General features: G+C 37.9%; 1 protein-coding gene across 1 annotated transcript in view; it reads right to left on the bottom strand.

Annotated features, from left to right (window-relative positions):
* MEF2A (myocyte enhancer factor 2A) overlaps positions 1–17,564 on the bottom strand; it is a 145,373-nt gene that overhangs the window by 80,774 nt on the left and 47,035 nt on the right. Inside the window, exons 2-3 of the mRNA XM_065412847.1 lie at positions 16,261–16,469; positions 671–874 (exon numbers count right to left, since the gene is read on the bottom strand). Coding sequence (XP_065268919.1) covers positions 671–874; positions 16,261–16,314 — 258 coding nt within the window. The 5' untranslated portion in view covers positions 16,315–16,469. The remainder of the gene's footprint in view (positions 1–670; positions 875–16,260; positions 16,470–17,564) is intronic.

Genomic DNA, 17,564 nt, shown 5'->3' with positions numbered 1-17,564 from the left:
GGAACATAACAGGAAAAATACTGAAAGGCTAAAAAAGTACAAAAATAGTTTTAATCCAAATTAAATAATTTATCAATACATGTTGCCATAAAAATAGATTTAAGACACTTCAATAATAAAACACATAGTTGTGTAACAGATAAGACAACAGACCAAATTCTGCTCAGTTACACTTCTGCAATCTTTTGAAAGTAGTGCAGTTACAAGTGAAGCTGTGCAGAACTTGGCCCATTAATATCAAGGAAAGATTTGCTAGCTTTTATAAGAATTCAGCCACACTATGGAAAGGCTACAATTGAAAGGAGAATCCATAGTTTCTATTACTATTTAGTTTAGACATTCAACCAGAAAGTGGGAATTGATGAGTTCTCATAGTAGTTGTACTTTAACTATTAACACAGAAGCAAACAAATATTTGTTAGTAAATATTCACATTATTGGATTACTGTGGAAACGGTCATTCTTTTCACCACCAAATGGGACATTAGCTAGAACTGAGAAATATAGAATAATTGAAAAATAGCAAATCATATTTTATGACCACTGTTTTTAAAATGCTTAGTCAAAAATATTTTACTTAACATACTTTAAACAGCCCTCTACTGCTTTACACTTTGCCAAAACAAATACTAGGAAGTTAAGAAAACTGATCATCTTTTCAAATTGTTACCTCAACGATATCCGAGTTGGTTCTGCTCTCATGGGGTTCATTGTATTCTGTGTATTTGAGTAGAACTTTGTCCATATCAGTGCTGGCATACTGAAAGAGTTTGTTAGAGCTGTTAAAAATGATGAGTGCTATTTCACAGTCACAGAGCACACTAAGTTCGTATGCCTTCTTCATTAATCCAAATTTCCTCTTCGTAAAGGTCACCTACACAAGAAAGAAGAGTGGAGGTTTTTCAAATACCAGAACAAAATTTTGAATGACTATAATTAACACATAAAAATTGAGTGTCAATTGAGAGCTGGCACTTTAAACTTCCAGTAACAAGACATCTACTATAAGCATGCAGGCAAGTTTAACATTCACGGTGAATTCTCATTTCTCCTACTCAAATATACAGTCACGACATTAACACAGTGTTATACAAATGAAACAGAAGCTGGTGGGAACAGTATCTTCTACAAAAAAATATAACTATACAAGAGCCAAACTCTATTAATTGTAATAAATAAAATTAGTCAGAACTGCTAAATGGATCTGTCCCCAGAAACAGTGGAGCCCAGATATATTGAGGGGGTCATATTTGGTGAGCTCTTTATAACTGATCCATGCAGTGACATTATCCACTTACCCCTCGTTGTCACTGAAAATTAAGATTTTAATTAGGGCTGTTGATTAATTGCAGTTAACTCACACGATTAACTCAAAAAAATTAACTGCGATTAAAAATACAAATGTTTTTCTACATTTTCAAATATATTGATTTCTTTTAAAACAGAATACAAAGTGTACAGTGCTCACTTTATATTATTTTATTACAAATATTTGCACTGACAAAATGCAAAGAAGGTACCAAAGTGAGATCTAAAAATAGCAACAGCACTAGACCCAAGGTTTAAGAATCTGAAGTGCTGTCCAAAATCTGAGAGGGGCGAGATGTGGAGCATGCTTTCAGAAGTCTTAAAAGAGCAACACTCAGATACAGAAACTACAGAACACGAACCACCAAAAAAAGAAAATCAACCTTCTGCTGGTGGCATCTGAGTCAGATGATGAAAATGAACATGCATCGGTCCGCTCTGCTTTGGATCATTATCAAGCAGTACCCGTCATCAGCATGGAATGGTGGTTAAAGCATGAAGGGACAAATGAATTTTTAGCGCATCTGGCATGTAAATATCTTGCTACACCGACTACAACAGTGCCATGCAAACGCCTGTTCTCACTTTCGGGTGATATTGTAAACAAGAAGTGGGCACCATTATCTCCTGCAAATGTAACCAAACTTGTTTGAGCGATTGGCTGAAGTAGGACAGAGTGGACTTGTAGGCTCTAAAGTTTTACATTGTTTTATTTTTGAATGCAGTTATTTTTTGTACATAATTCGACATTTGTAAGTTCAACTTTCATGATAAAGAGATTGCATTACAGTACTTATATTAGGTGAACTGAAAATATTACTTTTTTTTTTTACAGTGCAAATATTTGTAATCAAAAATAAATATAAAGTGAGCACTGTACACTTTGTATTGTGTTGTAACTGAAATCAATATTATTTGAAAATGTAGAAAACATTCAAAAATATTTAAATAAATGATATTCTACTATTAACAGGGCAATTAATCGTGATTAATTTTTTTAATTGCTTAACAGCCCTAATTTTAATATACATTATGGAAAAGCATAGAAAGCAGAACAAAAGTTGACAAGATCAAATGCCTATATGCTGATTTTTATATCCTTTTATATTTAAATACTCTGAATATACATTCACTTTCTTTGTTCAGTATTTCTTATTCTTTCACTTATTTTAGAATAGGAACTGCAAGCACTTTGATAAATAGATAGGAAAAATTCTCTCATTTCATGGTAGCTTTAGTGTAAGTTCCTCTATACCCTCAGCTATTTTGGAACAGCAATTCCCTTCACTCAAAGAAACAGATATACAGACAGTAACCATTTACTAGGGGAACCTTGGATTATGGAACAGCCATGCTGCAGTATATTAGGGCAGGGGCCCTTTTTATATCACAGGTCAGGTACTTAGATGAGGTAAAATGCTGAAGAAAGATTTAATCCTAGATTTACAAAATACAAAGGAAAATTAATGTTTTTTATAGAGCATTAATGTACCAAGAATGTCTTCAAATAATCTGGTGTATTATAGGTAGTTGGAAGGCAAGGGCAAGAGAACCACCACCAAAACTAATACTACTTCTAATCTGGATATTCTTGAATTGAGGACCAACAGTGACTTAGTTTTATCTCCAGTCTTAAGAGAATTCAGTGATCAAGGACTCAAGCGAAGGCAAGTCACATATAAACATTGGTCTTTCTCCCTTCTTACTAATCTAAGAGCTATTCTCTACTATTGCCTCACCTCAGACTGTGCATAGCTCCCCATTACAATTAAACTCAATAGATAAATTTTGTAATATGTTTTTATTATGACACATATTGAAGTTACTTTGGCAAGAGCATCCTAAATTTAATCTACCATATCAAACTCATTTTATGTATACATTTCTACGGCACATTTACAGTTGCACAGGAATACTTTTTCTTGGACTAGAACTGAATATTGGCACCAAATGCACTCATTGCACTATGATGATTTTGGGAAATGCAGCTGGTAAAAAGAATTACTTTTCACCAGCTGCTTTTTTTGTTTGTTTTATTTTTTAATCCTGAGTAGCAAGTGTCATCTGTCTCATCCTCTTTTTAACTCTTGGTAGAATTAAACAGACTGATAACTTTAAGGCTAGAAACATGAAAAAAAAAACAAGATGACAAATTTCACCACTAAAATCTTAATGCGTGTCATACAAGACTATTTAGGAAATATTAAAAACTGTCAAACATATGTTTCCACATGTTTTTGATTTGGATACATTTTCTAGGACAATTTTCAGTGAAGTATCTCTGAACATCTCTAAGCATCATTTTTAGTGGATGAGAACAAGTAACTACTGGATTGAAAAATTCTCCTCCAACCATGCTGAAAATGTATACCAGCAAAATAAAAAACAAACATTTTTAAACAATAAGGTATACATTCTCAAAGTTGTGTTCTGAGATTTAGTTGCATGATCTCTATTGACTTCAGCTTTGGGTAGGTATATAGATGCCTGATTCCTGCTGAAGGGAAGGGGAGTACAGAAAACAAAAGAAACATTAAAGTATCATAACGCCTTTCTCTCCTTAAAGCTGAACCTTGTTAACCAAAATACATAGCTTTCTTTATTTTCAATTTTAGGCTACTTTAAGAATATATTTTTCATCAGTGGAAATTCATTGCTCACTTTCTCTTATGGTTTACCGAAAAAATTAAAGGAAATGTGTTAAAAAAGCAAGATTTACCAAGTCTATCAAGTGCTCTGAAGAAATACTCCCACACTATATCATATTCCTCAGTACATAACATAAGACCAGCCATACTGGGTCAGACCACTGGTCCACCTAGCCCAGTATCCTGTCTCTGACAGTGGCCAATGCCATATGCTTCAGAGGGAATGAACAGAACAGTGCCATTTTGAGTAATCCATTCTCGATTAGGGTACCTCACAGCTATAGCCTGCACTAGTTGATGGCCATCAATCATCATATACTTCTGCCATGTTAAGAGTTTACAGACTCCACTTTGTACGTATAAATTGCTAAGTTTCAACTAGCAGTCTGTCACAGGGTAGCTGGCTGGAAGGGCAAAAACATGAAACACTATCCAATACTTTTGGTTTGCCAATGTTAATTGAAGCCTCAATCCTAGATTAATACAAATTCAGCTTGCCAACCTATACTCATTATCCCTAAATCAGCTCCCACATTCTGAACATTGTAATGGACTTGCCCTCAGACCACCACTTGAAGATGAAGCAGTTACACCAAGGTAGTTTTTTTTTTTTTTAAACCTAATGGACAGACCTGCCAAAAGTAATTTAACTCAGTGTAGAGTATTTTACCAAATGAAATGCTATCATGCACCTGAAATTTTAGCTCAAATTCAGAAACAACAGAACTTCTGGGCTTCCAAATGATACCATGATCAAGCACTCAACACAAACAATTGCTGGAGAATGAAGCAACTCTCCAAATAATTTTGTAATTTAAAATAAAATGTATTTCATTCAAATCAGATCACTCAAAGAATATAAGATTAAGTATTTCAAACAGCAGTTGGCTTCATGTGAATTTACTTCAGAAAGACATTTTTCTTTTCAGAAGTTCCAGAAGAAATTAGGCACAACTATAAAATCTTTGCTTATATATTTTACACAAGCTTGCCCTTCACTTTTAAAGTGAGGCAATTCTTCTGGTCATTTTCCTTCCTCTTCCCCCCCCCCCCCCCCCCCCATCTCAGTGAAAAATAAAAGTATGTTCAAATCCCCAAACACATGAACAAGAAAGAAGGACACCTAAACATAGATTCATAGATTCTAGGACTGGAAGGGACCTCGAGAGGTCATCGAGTCCAGTCCCCTGCCCGCATGGCAGGACCAAATACTGTCTTACAAGCCAATAAGGAAGCTAAGAATGCTGGGTAAAATTTTCAGAAGTGCCTAAAGCCCATTTAAAAAAAGTAACTTAAGAACTTATAAGCCTGGGTTTTAGGATATTAAGTGCCTCAATCACTTCTGATAATGGGCTTTAGAAACTTTTACCCACTCAACACTGCAGCCCCTTATTGCAATACCGGTATACTAAGCCAATTTTGGGAATTACTTCATATTCCTGAACCAAAAGACACAAATTGTGAAAATGCAATAGGCATTTTTACAAAAGTGAAACAACTAATTTATAGATTATGCATACTCAACTACCAATATGATGACATACATCAGAAGAAAAAAAATCTTACTTACATATCACATATCAGAGATGCTGCTGAATTGTGATTTGAATGAGTGACTGCAGAGTTGTAATAATTTTACTCTGAAATGGCCTCCCTTTTGCAGTGGCCCAAAAGCCTTGGTCAAGTCATCTAGCTGCTCTTCCATCTTATTTTCCCTCATCTGTAACATAGAGATAACTGACTACCTTACACGACTGTTGTGATTCATAGATTTTAAGGTCAGAAAGGACCACTGGGCTCATCTAGTTTGTTCTGTGGAACACAGACCAGAGGACTTCTCTGAATTAATTCCTGTTTGAACTAGAGCAGACCTTTTAGAAAAACAATCAGTATTGATACATACATACACATTGTCAGACAAAAAGCTATGGTAACCATGTGACACCATGCAATAACCAGGAGTATGATTAATGCGATTTAGTATTTGTGGTCTATTAAATTAAATTTTTTAAACAAACATTTAATTTTTTCTTCTTACTCACCACCCCAATGGTGTCACTACCAGGAAAAATTAATGTTGTCATGGTGTTTAACTATGCATTCCGAAATCTTAATATGTTTGGCTTTCTTTTTGAAGTTTGACCATAATACCAAATTTCCTGGGTTTATAATGTCTGGTTTCAGAATAACTACAACTTACCTTTAGCTTTTTACCCCACATTACCATTATATAGTTTCAATTTAACTGCATCGAAATATGGTGTGCCTGTAAATTTTTCAATAAGATAACATTTCATAAGTGAACACTAAAAAAACCATGAGGATATTATCAGATGATCTTTCCAATTATATGAAGTTATGAAGTATGAACTGTGACAAAGTTCCTCCTCTATCTTGGTGGGTCCTGCGCTTATTGGCAGATTTTCTTGCCTCAGAGATTCACCATGTGGGTTGGGGAACAGCCTAGAGACCTTCCCCTCTGGAAGAACCCACAGTCCAGGTCAATTGGGAGGTTTGGGGGGGAACCCGGGCCCGCCCTCTACTCCGGGTTCCAGCCCAGGGCCCTGTGGACTGCAGCTGTCTATAGTGCCTCCTGTAACAGCTGCATGACAGCTACAACTCCCTGGGCTACTTCCCCATGGCCTCCTCCAAACACCTTCCTTGTTCTCACCACAGGACCTTCCTCCTGGTGTCCGATAACACTTGTGCTCCTCAGTCCTCCAGCAGCACACCCTCTCACTCTCAGCTCCTTGTGCCTCTTGCTCCCAGCTCCTCACACTCGCACCACAAACTGAAGTGAGCTCCTTTTAAAACCCAGGTGCCCTGATTAGCCTGCCTTAATTGATTCTAGCAGCTCCTTCTAAATTGGCTCCAGGTATCCTAATTAGCCTGCCTGCCTTAACTGGTTCTAGCAGGTTCCTGATTACTCTAGTGCAGCCCCTGCTCTGGTCACTCAGGGAACAGAAAACTACTCATCCAGTGACCAGTATATTTGCCCTCTACCAGACTCCTGTACCCCACTGGTCTGGGTCTGTCACAGAACTTTAAATCATTTGTACTTGAATTTTTATGGCCAAATTCATTTGTATGCTCTGGCAGCTTTATGCCACTCTGGAGCAGCACAACACATCCAGAGCATACTGTCCAGTTAAGCTGCTTTCATAGCGACTTTGCTTCTTCAAAGCTGTCAGACTGTATGGAACAATTTTCCCCTCCCCCATGTCCTCCCAATTCCCACTGCCTCTTGTATCTTCCTGCATTCCTCTGAACACACCCCAGAATCCATCTCCCTTCTACACGCCACACTTCCTTGCACACTTCTCCATCAATTGTGACCCCATGTGCTGTCTGGAGACAGAGAGGAACACGAGGAAGATGTGAATTACACCAGTCATTTTAAGCAAGGGGAATCTGTGGCCTCAGTCACACTGTGAACAATGGGAGATGGCAGCATTTTGAAAGAGTCCATAGAATTCTCTGAGGTAGAATACTATTCTTCAGCATTTGCTGAAGGAGAAACTTTCAGTTATCGATAATGGGGGGAAATTACCATTAATTCCAACTAAGCATTTTAAAAATGTAGCCTAGGCACAAGACTTCAGAGAGTTAATTGTAAAGGGAAATTTGAAGAGTTTATTTTACAATCTCTGGGGATAAAAACAAGCCTGACACCAAGTACTACATACCTTAAAGGACCCATTTTTTAGTTAATTTTAACAAACTAACAAATTTACTTTTAAATCCTCAATAAATTCATTCTACACTCTGAGTAAGTATTCTGAGGAGGACAATGTGCTGTACATTTCATACATAGCAACAGTTTCAATCCTTGCTTTAAGTACAAAACTCAACTCAACTTTAATTACGGAGTTGCACTGGCATTGCCATTTTACAAATTCATAAGCCACTACACCTTATGTTTAACAGCTGTCAGAATAAAAATATTGACATGTTAAAAATAAAAACATGTTTTCCTTGGCTCCTAGGGTTGGTTTGTTTTTAAATTATTGGTATCTACATTTCATATTGAGCAAGCCTGTGTAAAACAAATTATTTGGAGTGACAAATTTGAGTTTTCTGTGGAAGCTGAGTGAAGAAATTGTATCAACACACCCTCTACATCAAGATATTTTTCCATGAATAAAGCTCTGTTAGTGCTGCCTCTTTGCTGCCAACTACACTGTAAAATACATTCCGTACTCTCGATATCTCCTGGTGGGAGGTAACATTAAAGGAAACAGACAGACATCAGATCTATACAGAACACTGCCAATAGCCATTTTATTAAAACAATATATATATACACTTCATTAAAATGGCTGTTGGCAACATAACCCAGTGTCTACAGTTTCCTATAAAGCTATAAAATAAAGTGTTCATGTCCATCTGAAAATCCATTGCAACATATGTCAAATAAAGTCTCTGCAGAGGGCTTATGAATTTTGGAAAGCTATTCTTATTGTAGTTGCAGATGTTAGCAAGCTACGTGAAATGGAATATACTTGTCAATGAACTTACTGTGGCTGACTTATATATTCAAACAGACAATGATAAAAGCAGGGCTTTGGAGCTGTGCTCCGGCTCCGCTCCAGCTCCAGGCAAAAACCTGCAGCTCCACTGCTCCGAGCTGCTCCAAGCTCCGCTCCAAAGCCCTGGATAAAAGCTGGAATTATTACTCATTGTACCTGCATGCTTTTTCTAGATGAAAGATGTAGCAGCCTGACATTTGTTAAGACTACTAAAGTACTGCCTGTGAGGTAAGAGTTCTAACCAACTAGAGAGTCTTCCTTCCATTTCACCATTTTATTGCAGTGTGTCTAGTGATTAGAACACAAGCCTTTGGGTCAGACTTCCCTGGAACCCAGTTTTTGCTTTTCCAATGAATTGACCTTGTTCCCCAGTTTTCCTCATCTGAAAGATGGGTGCAACTCCAGCCCCAGAAGGCAAGGGTAACATTGAAGTTTAAATGTTTGGCTATCATTAGATTAAGGGAATATATACAAAAATAGTATTCCACTGGTTTTATTTAATTGCACCTCCTTGTATAGACATAATAATGCACCAAGCCTGATTTGGAACCTCAAAACAGCTGCTTAATTATTCTTTAAAATGAAGCAATAGAAGGAAATGAACAAGGGAGGTGGAAAGAAATAGATACACAACAGAAAGTGAAACAAAATGAAAGGAAGGAAAGGGTAGTGACAACAACACATGTTTCTGAAGGATTCTGTATAAGCATTACTTTTGGAAAGCTTTAGAATAACAAAATTACAGGAAACTACTTATGTTAGTAAACAATTTTCACTATTTTAAATAGAGACCAATTGTAAACACTCAAATGTGTTGTACCGGATAATACCTTGTCTTTATTCCCCTCTTCCCAAAATGAAGTTTTTGATGCATTTGGGTATTTTTGGGGGGGTTGGGGTTTTTTTTTTTGTTTTTTTTTTTTAAAGGTCATGCAAGATACACCTTGCAAAACAGTAATAGCCTGCAAATTAGGTAAGCATCAAGCATCAATTAGAAGTTATGATCTAGTCATTCTTCCTAGATCACTAAATTTCATGTGATCCAGATAACATAATTTACCATTAGGAGAATAATTATAATGGCACCAAGCAGGACTGCTATAGGTTGAGAGTGAATTGTTTTTCCCATTAGAACCCCTGATTTTTCTAGGCTCATCTTAGTTTTAAATTGCATCATGATGAAATTTCACAAACTATTAGATAAATTATATTTTTAAAACTGAAAATTGGTTCAAGTTCTTCAAATATATGTGTCATACAATAGTAATTAAATATTAATGGCGGCACTTATCATAAAAACCAAGCAGCTTTATGGGTGGTGCAGCTCCATTTTGTAGACAGTCAGATTAATATAAATTAAGGTTGTCATAATAGGTTTTTTCCATCTATTACAAATTTTGTTTTGTTTTAAATGCTGTACTTTTTCTAACTATCATAATGATGGCAATTGTTCCCAATAGGACACAGATGACAACCAATGAGCTCATGAAAATAGTACTACTTTAACACAACAGTGAGTAACCTTGATCTAGATTTTCACTATTTCAAGATGATACTAAGAGTTATTTCTAATACAGAATGTCTTAAAGTGACTTACAACATTAACATGAGCACAGAGACCACATTTAAAACAATGTCAACAAAATGGCAAAATAACATTCCATTTAAATGTATGAAAATAAAGATAAAATATCAGAATAAAATTAGTCCATTCAAACTTAAATATTGTGACATGGTCAAATTTTTAGTAGGGCTCTAGAAATATATCCTTGTTGAATGCAGGATTTGCCTATGAACAAGTACTTGCAAATGGCCAGTTAGACACACAATCACCCAATTTTTGCACTGCAAAGTTGCCTAGTATCCAGATATTAATATACACATCTGTTTCTGTATAAAACACTTCAATGTTCTTAACATATTTGGGGTAATTTCTTTGGATTTTAAAGGCCCAGGAAGCCAGAAGTATTTTCTAATCAGATTCAGCCTCACTGTGGAAAGGTTACATTGGAGAAATGTTTAGTTCACTAATGTCTATGCCAGGGGTCAGCAACGTTTGGCACGCGGCTCACCAGGGTAAGCACCCTGGCGGGCCGGGCCAGTTTATTTACCTGCTGACGCAGCAGGTTCGGCCGATCGCGGCCCCCACTGGCCGCAGTTCGCCGTCCCAGGCCAATGGAGGCGGCGGGAAGCCGCGGCCGGCACATCCCTCGCCGCTTTCCACCGCCCCCATTGGCCCAGGACGGCGAACCGCAGCCAGTGGGGGCCGCGATCAGCCAAACCTGCCGCGTCAGCAGGTAAATAAACTGGCCCGGCCCGCCAAGGTGCTTACCCTGGCGAGCCGCGTGCCAAAGGTTGCCGACCCCTGGTCTATGCCTATGTGTTTGTGTCTGTGTTTGTGTTTAAAGAATACAGCATTATGCATCTGAAAAGTTACTCAGTATTGTAGGACCTTCTAATAAATACTATATTTTTCAATGTTTTACATACATATACTGCTTAAAGAATGCTGTTGAAGCCTTAACCGATAGTTTTCCTTTGCTATTTTATGTCTCAAGGTTAGAAATCTATTAAAAGGCTGTTAAGTTTAATTTTCTTTTTATGCATTTTTTAGATGGAATAAAACTTAAAGCTACACTAAGATAAATATAATGCATGTGATCTTAATTCTACTAATCCAATGTTTAATTTGTACACATACTTATTTGAATGTGTATTTCCAAATCACACACATTTAAATGAACAATTATTTGAAAGGTGTTTAGTATAAGCAAACAGGGTGGGGGTAAAATCAGACTTATCCAAAAAGATATACTGTGTGGAGAATTTGACAAAATAGTTTTAAGATCTGTTTTACAAGATTTATGCCTAGCTACAGAAAAATAGAATACTGAGCACCACCCATAAATCTATCCTATTGAAGCACTAGACAGTTTCAGTGTCATTCCCAGGAAATCCTACTTATCCAGCCAGGATCTCTTTAGTCTGGGGGGAAAAAATAAAAAAATTGCCCTGAAAAAAACAGAACAAGTTTTAGACAGAGCTCAAGTGCTTCCTGCTTCTAGATCAGGGCAAAAATACTCCAAGAACAGTCTTCTGGTATTCCAGCACCTCCACTTTCAGCCAGAACAAAGCTGTTCTTGGAATAGGGGAGGAAGAGGCGAGGGAGTAGAGAATGCCACATTAAACTTCCCAAAAGCGGTATGGCAGAGTCTTGAAGGGAAGGAGGCAGGGATACTTCCATGCACATATGCCCTCTCTTGACATGCAAAGAGAGTGAGCTTTTCAATCGTGTTAACTCAACTGAGTTACAGGCAGTCCTCAGACTTACGACACAATTGGTGCCTTACAATTGTGTCATAAGTCGGAACGTCGGAACTCAGAACCGCAATCTACTCCACTGCGGGATCAAGCATCATAAACTCGAAACCTATAGTCATAAGTCGAATCAGGATGTCATTGTAGAAGCGTCGTAAGTGCCATTCGTCGTAATTCGAACGTCATAAAGTCGAGGACTGCCTGTATTTTAACTCAACTGATGAAAAGCCTTGGTAAAATACAGCATAACAACACTGGAAGCTGTTTTACCTGTGTTGTAGTAGAGGCTCCCCCCAGTTCTAAAGTCTAATTAAATTATGTCAGATGGTTCTCCTCTATCCAGTAATTTATTGACATGTTCAAAGATTTCTAGTAGATGAGACAGGATGTTTCTCTACAAAAACCATGCTGGTTGGACTCTTATCACATCATGATTTTCCAACTGTTTTATTATTGTATTTTTAAATAATCATTTCAACCCATGTACCAGGTACAGATGTAAGACTTATTGGTCTATAATTCTTCAGATTACCCTACAGCCTTTTTTAATATAGGCATAACTTTTGCTACCTCCCAGTTCTCCAATACAGTAGCTGTTTTTAAATAAGATATTGTACACTTTTGCTAGGAGTTCAACTACTTCATAATTAAGCTCTTTCAGAACGATGGAATTTACAGTTCCTGGCCCAGTGACACTACTTTTTTTAAAGTATCATTTGTTCCAGTACCTCCTCTTCTGACACTGCAAAGATGATTACCAGAAAAACAGCAGGTCTGTATCTTTCTGCTGTTACTCTTTGTCAGACAGAAGACAAGCTCAACAGGGTTTGGGAATATTTGCATTGCCTTGAGAGGCTATGTGGCTCAGTAGATAAATTCCCACATGTGACCTTGGGCAAGTCACTTCACCTTTGTTTATCTTCTCACCCACTACCTTCTCAATTTAAATCATCAACTTTTCAAGGTAAACACCATCTCTTACTATGTGCTGGTACAATGCCTAGCACTCTAGGCCAGGGTTTCTCTAACTGGGGTCGCCGTGGGCCGGTTTGTTTACCTGCCCCGTCCGCAGATCCGGCCGATCGCGGCTCCCACTGGCCGCGGTTCGCTGCTCCAGGGCAAAGGGGGCTGCTGGAAGCGGTGCGGGCCAAGGGACATACTGGCCGCTGCTTCCAGCAGCCCCTATTGGCCCGGAGCAGCGATCTGTGGCCAGTGGGAGCCGCGATCGGCCGGACCTGCGGACACGGCAGGTAAACAAACCGGCCCGGCCCGCCAGGGGCTTTCCCTACACAAGCAGCGACCCCAGTTTGAGAAACCCTGCTCTAGGCACTACTGTCATGCAAATAATAGGTAAAGATTCAACTTGTAATAACAAATCTGAAATGCCAGAATACTAATTCCTTACTTCTAAGTGTCCTTTTAAAAAAGTGATCTGTTTTTCTGATGTTTACAAACCATAAATATTCCACAAAACATGTTCATACTTTCTTAACACAGGAAGGTTAACAGGTTCTTCAAAGTGATTCCGGTATTGATTAGTGAAGAGGTTTGATAACAAAAGTAACGTTCAGTTTGATATCTAATTTACTGCACTTTATTCTCTTCAGCTTAATGAATATAAATGCCTTATAGCTCGTGTAAGCAGATAAGACTTCTTAATTACTACAATGAGAATCTCATGTTAATTATAATCCCCCAGAGTAATAGTTAGTTTGTATATTCTGTTTTGAGCTCAGTGATAATCCTATATAAAAAGAAACACTTCTGAAGAGACAAAGGATTTTCTCCCCTGTGAAGTTATAAAACCAGGCCAGTTAAGTAAAGCACTACTATGCTCTATTCATGTTTCTAATGCATTAAACAGCCACATCAGAATTTAATATGCATGTTCATGAATGATTTGCTAGCTAGTTATGATAGAGAAAGAAAACAAACATGGCAGTTAACTACTGCATTACACTCTCAGGTTACAGCAAAATGAGTCCTACATTCCTTCATTATTTAGGTCAAAGAAATAGCTTACTCAGAACCCACATTCATATATACCATATATTCTACGCCTCATGTGGCACACTGGTATGAGATGGAATACGATGTAGGTGAACTGAGTTGCCTGACTACAAGAGTTACTTTAGCATGGAGCATGTGGAAAAAGGAGAAATCAAGTCAGAGTCTAGCCTTGCACCAAAGCCTAAGACATTTTCCTTGTCACTAGAACAAATAGCATTAGAGCCAACTGAAGAGGCCAGCCAAAAGATCAGCCAAGAAATTAGTCCGAGAGTCAGAGCTTAGCCATCTATATTTAGCATCAACAAAGGCAAACATACAAGTGGCTAATGTTTGGAACATAAGCAATACAAGAAGGCAGGAGCCAACTAGTCTCCCATGTAACAATAAATCTTAGATTGCATTGCTTTTGAGGTAAAGAATCTAGAAAAGTATTAGGACTGAGAGTATGGCTTATTCATGGTTATACAAGAAGCAAGGTTGGTTGGCACAAATTTGATAGCAAGAACTGAGACATAAGTTAACTTAGAACTCTTCTAGGATTTCAAACAAGATGAACAAAATGAAAATGAACAACCAGAAGTCATTAGTGTACTTTAATATGTGTACTTAAGTGATTTATCTACATCTAAACATATAATAGTTGTGTGATTGCAGCTAATCAAACACAACCTTTGGCTTTTGTTCAAGTTCAGATGGTACCTTCCTTGCTATTTATGGTCAGTGTAATTTCTTTGTAATGTTTACGTCTAGGACTATCCAAAAAAGTTTACAAGAATCCTAGATGAACCCCCCAAAATTAGAATAGTTAAAAAAAACTCTAGTGTAACTGAATGAGTGTGTGTGTTCTCCCCACTTACCACCCACCCATTAGACAGAACTCCATTTGGGTTGGGGAAAGTACCACACGTGGTAGGAGTACCACAATAGAGAACCTAAACTGAAGTGTTTAACTGGAACACACTATGCAACAAGTTGTACCAATCATAGCATGAACAAGAATTTTCAGCTTCAGTTTTATAGTGTTGTATCTGTAGTAGTGTTAGGCTGATTTATGAAACTGCAATTTCTTAAGGATCTCCAGGGTAGTGACAGGGTGAGGAGGGGACTAGAGTTGAAACCGGATATCACCTTAGGGCTCATCTACATGAGAATTTTTGTTCCATTATACCAGTATAATTATACCATTATAGCTAAGTCATTATAGTTATATTGGTATAAAATCTCTGTGTGGACAATCTTATTCCAAAATAAATGTGGCTTTTTCAGTTTAGCTTAAAGCACCTCCAGAAAGTGACAAAATTAACCGGGAGAAGTCCCTTTCATACCAGACTAAGAATGTCCATGTGGGAGTTATACTTGTAAAATTACAGCAGTTAAAATTCACAACTTACATTATACCAGTATAAGTTTCCCATGCAGGCAAGCTGTAAGGGTTGCCTAAAAGGCCTACTCACCCTTCCCCAGGCTCAGAACCTACTGCCTACCTAGAAGTCTATCATACTGGTTCAGACCAGTGATCCATCTAACACAGTATTCAAAAGAGGTGCCAGAAATCCTGCAGGAATATAACTATGATAATTCTGGATATTCCTGTTATTCATACAAATGTCTAATCCCCTTTTGAATCCCACTTTTCCTCAATGACATGCTGTGGCAATTAATTCCACAGGCTAACTGTGCGTGGAAAAAGAATTCTTTATCAATCTTCTATTTGCCACTTTTTCAATCTCACTGAATGCTTCCATGTTCTTTTATTATACAAAAGTGTGAACGGAAGTAACTAATCTATTTTCACTATACCATTCTCAGAATGAAAGCACACACAGTTCAACATACTTTTACTTGTAGTCATGCCTTTTTCACCCTTCAATTTTTGAGGAAATTATCCCCTGTGGAGTTGTTTACTTCAGAGACACAACTTGCAATCATATGCATGTAAGCAGGGATCAGCACAGTATCTAAAATCATAGTTGATGATTGGATACATGTGTTTCACCTACAGGCAGCATATCCTTTCTGAATTCGTGTAATAAGGAGACAAACAACTGCAGCTACAAGATAATTAACTACAAGGGTTGCTCTTTCAACAAAATAGCAGTAGCATAAAGAAAAACAGATTTTTCCAAACATCTTCAAACCAGTCTATCAGCATGCAAGTCCCAGTGTACCATTTTAGGAAGACTGTTAGTTATACAGCAATTGTAAAACAAACTGACAACTATTTCTTGCCAAATAAATATTGCAATTATCTAAAGGCAAACATTAATATTAATTTGTATTCTGGTAATGCCTTCAATGTGCTATCCACAGAGACAGAAAGACAAAGCCCACGGTCCACAAAAAAAACAACTTATGTTACTTGGGTGAAAACCCATGTACAACTTTTCCACTCCCATTTTTAAAAGAATTTATCATGAACTTGTTCATGTGGAAGCTTTGTTTCTCACCTGTCTGTTCCGTTCGTCCATTATTCTTGTGATTTGTATTTTCTTCCTCCCCATTTTCACTCTCTCCTTTTCTTTCCCTTTTTACAATCCAAAAACACACTAAATCCAAGAATTCTCACTCTTCAATATATTAACACATGGTACACAGTTCTTTTCCACTGTTTCGTCTTCCACCCGATGAAAAGGTTGCTGCTTCTTGTTACAAAAACCTAAAATAAAAAGAAATACTGAAATAATTTTGTGCCTTCTATATTTTCAAAGTTACAGACAATTTCACATCAAAAATTGTGTTTGCACATTCAAAGCAATTCTTGTAAAGATGAACCAACTCATCTCTCTCTCATCAGACATCCTGTCCATTACTATCATACCAAGCAAAAGCAAGTGATGACTGTAAATTAAGCATTTGAGCTGTTTCACAGAACCTACGGCCAAGAGTCAAGTGATCAGTGATTTTGGGTCCTCCACTTGGACATGTTTAAAAAAGGACTGATTTTCAGAGGGTGCTCAACACTCTCTGAAAAAAAATAAGTTCCTTTCAAGGTGTCTCCAGTTGAGCAGTCAAAAACTGGGGCACCCAAAAAATTCACTTCTGAGAATCATCATCTAGGGTTTGGGGAAATTTAACCTTTTTTTTTTTTTAAAGGTAACTTTTTCAAATATTTGGCCACAGACATGATAACCCTTTAAGTTATGCTCTTTGTAAAATTTATATAACCATAGTGCAGAGATCAGCAATCTTTGGCACACGGCCCACCAGGGTAAGCACCCTGGCTGGCCGGGCCGGTTTGTTTACCTGCCGCATCCGCAGGTTCGGCTGATCACAGCTCCCACTGGCTGCAGTTCGCCGCTCCAGGCCAATGGAGGCTGCGGGAAGCGGCGCGGGCTGAGGGAACGTGCTGGCTACCGCTTCCCGCAGCCCCCATTGGCCTGGAGCGGCGAACTGCAGCCAGTGGGAGCTGTGATCAGCCGAACCTGCGGATGCGGCAGGTAAACGAACGGGCCCGGCCCGCCTGGGTGCTTACTCTGGCGGACTGCGTGCCAAAGATTGCCAATCCCTGGCATAGTGTCTTGCTTAAGGTTGTTTGGTGTTATTTCACCTTTTGAACAAGCAGTCAATCTGAAAAATAAATTTTCCATCATTATTCAAGCTCTGACTGTTGGAAACAAAATTTAAAGGTTACTTTTTTAGCCTCAATTAATTTCAAAATTCAAATCATGTCTCTTGCAACATTACTGTTTAGAGCTCCTCAGCACACATAAACACAGGCCCTGCGCTTCAAAGAGCTTATATTTGAGCCACA

The sequence above is a fragment of the Emys orbicularis genome, chromosome 10, assembly GCF_028017835.1.
Source record: "Emys orbicularis isolate rEmyOrb1 chromosome 10, rEmyOrb1.hap1, whole genome shotgun sequence".
NCBI lineage: Eukaryota > Metazoa > Chordata > Testudines > Emydidae > Emys > Emys orbicularis.
Note: the sequence above shows the minus strand (reverse complement) of the source record. Positions and strands in the feature narration are given on the sequence as shown.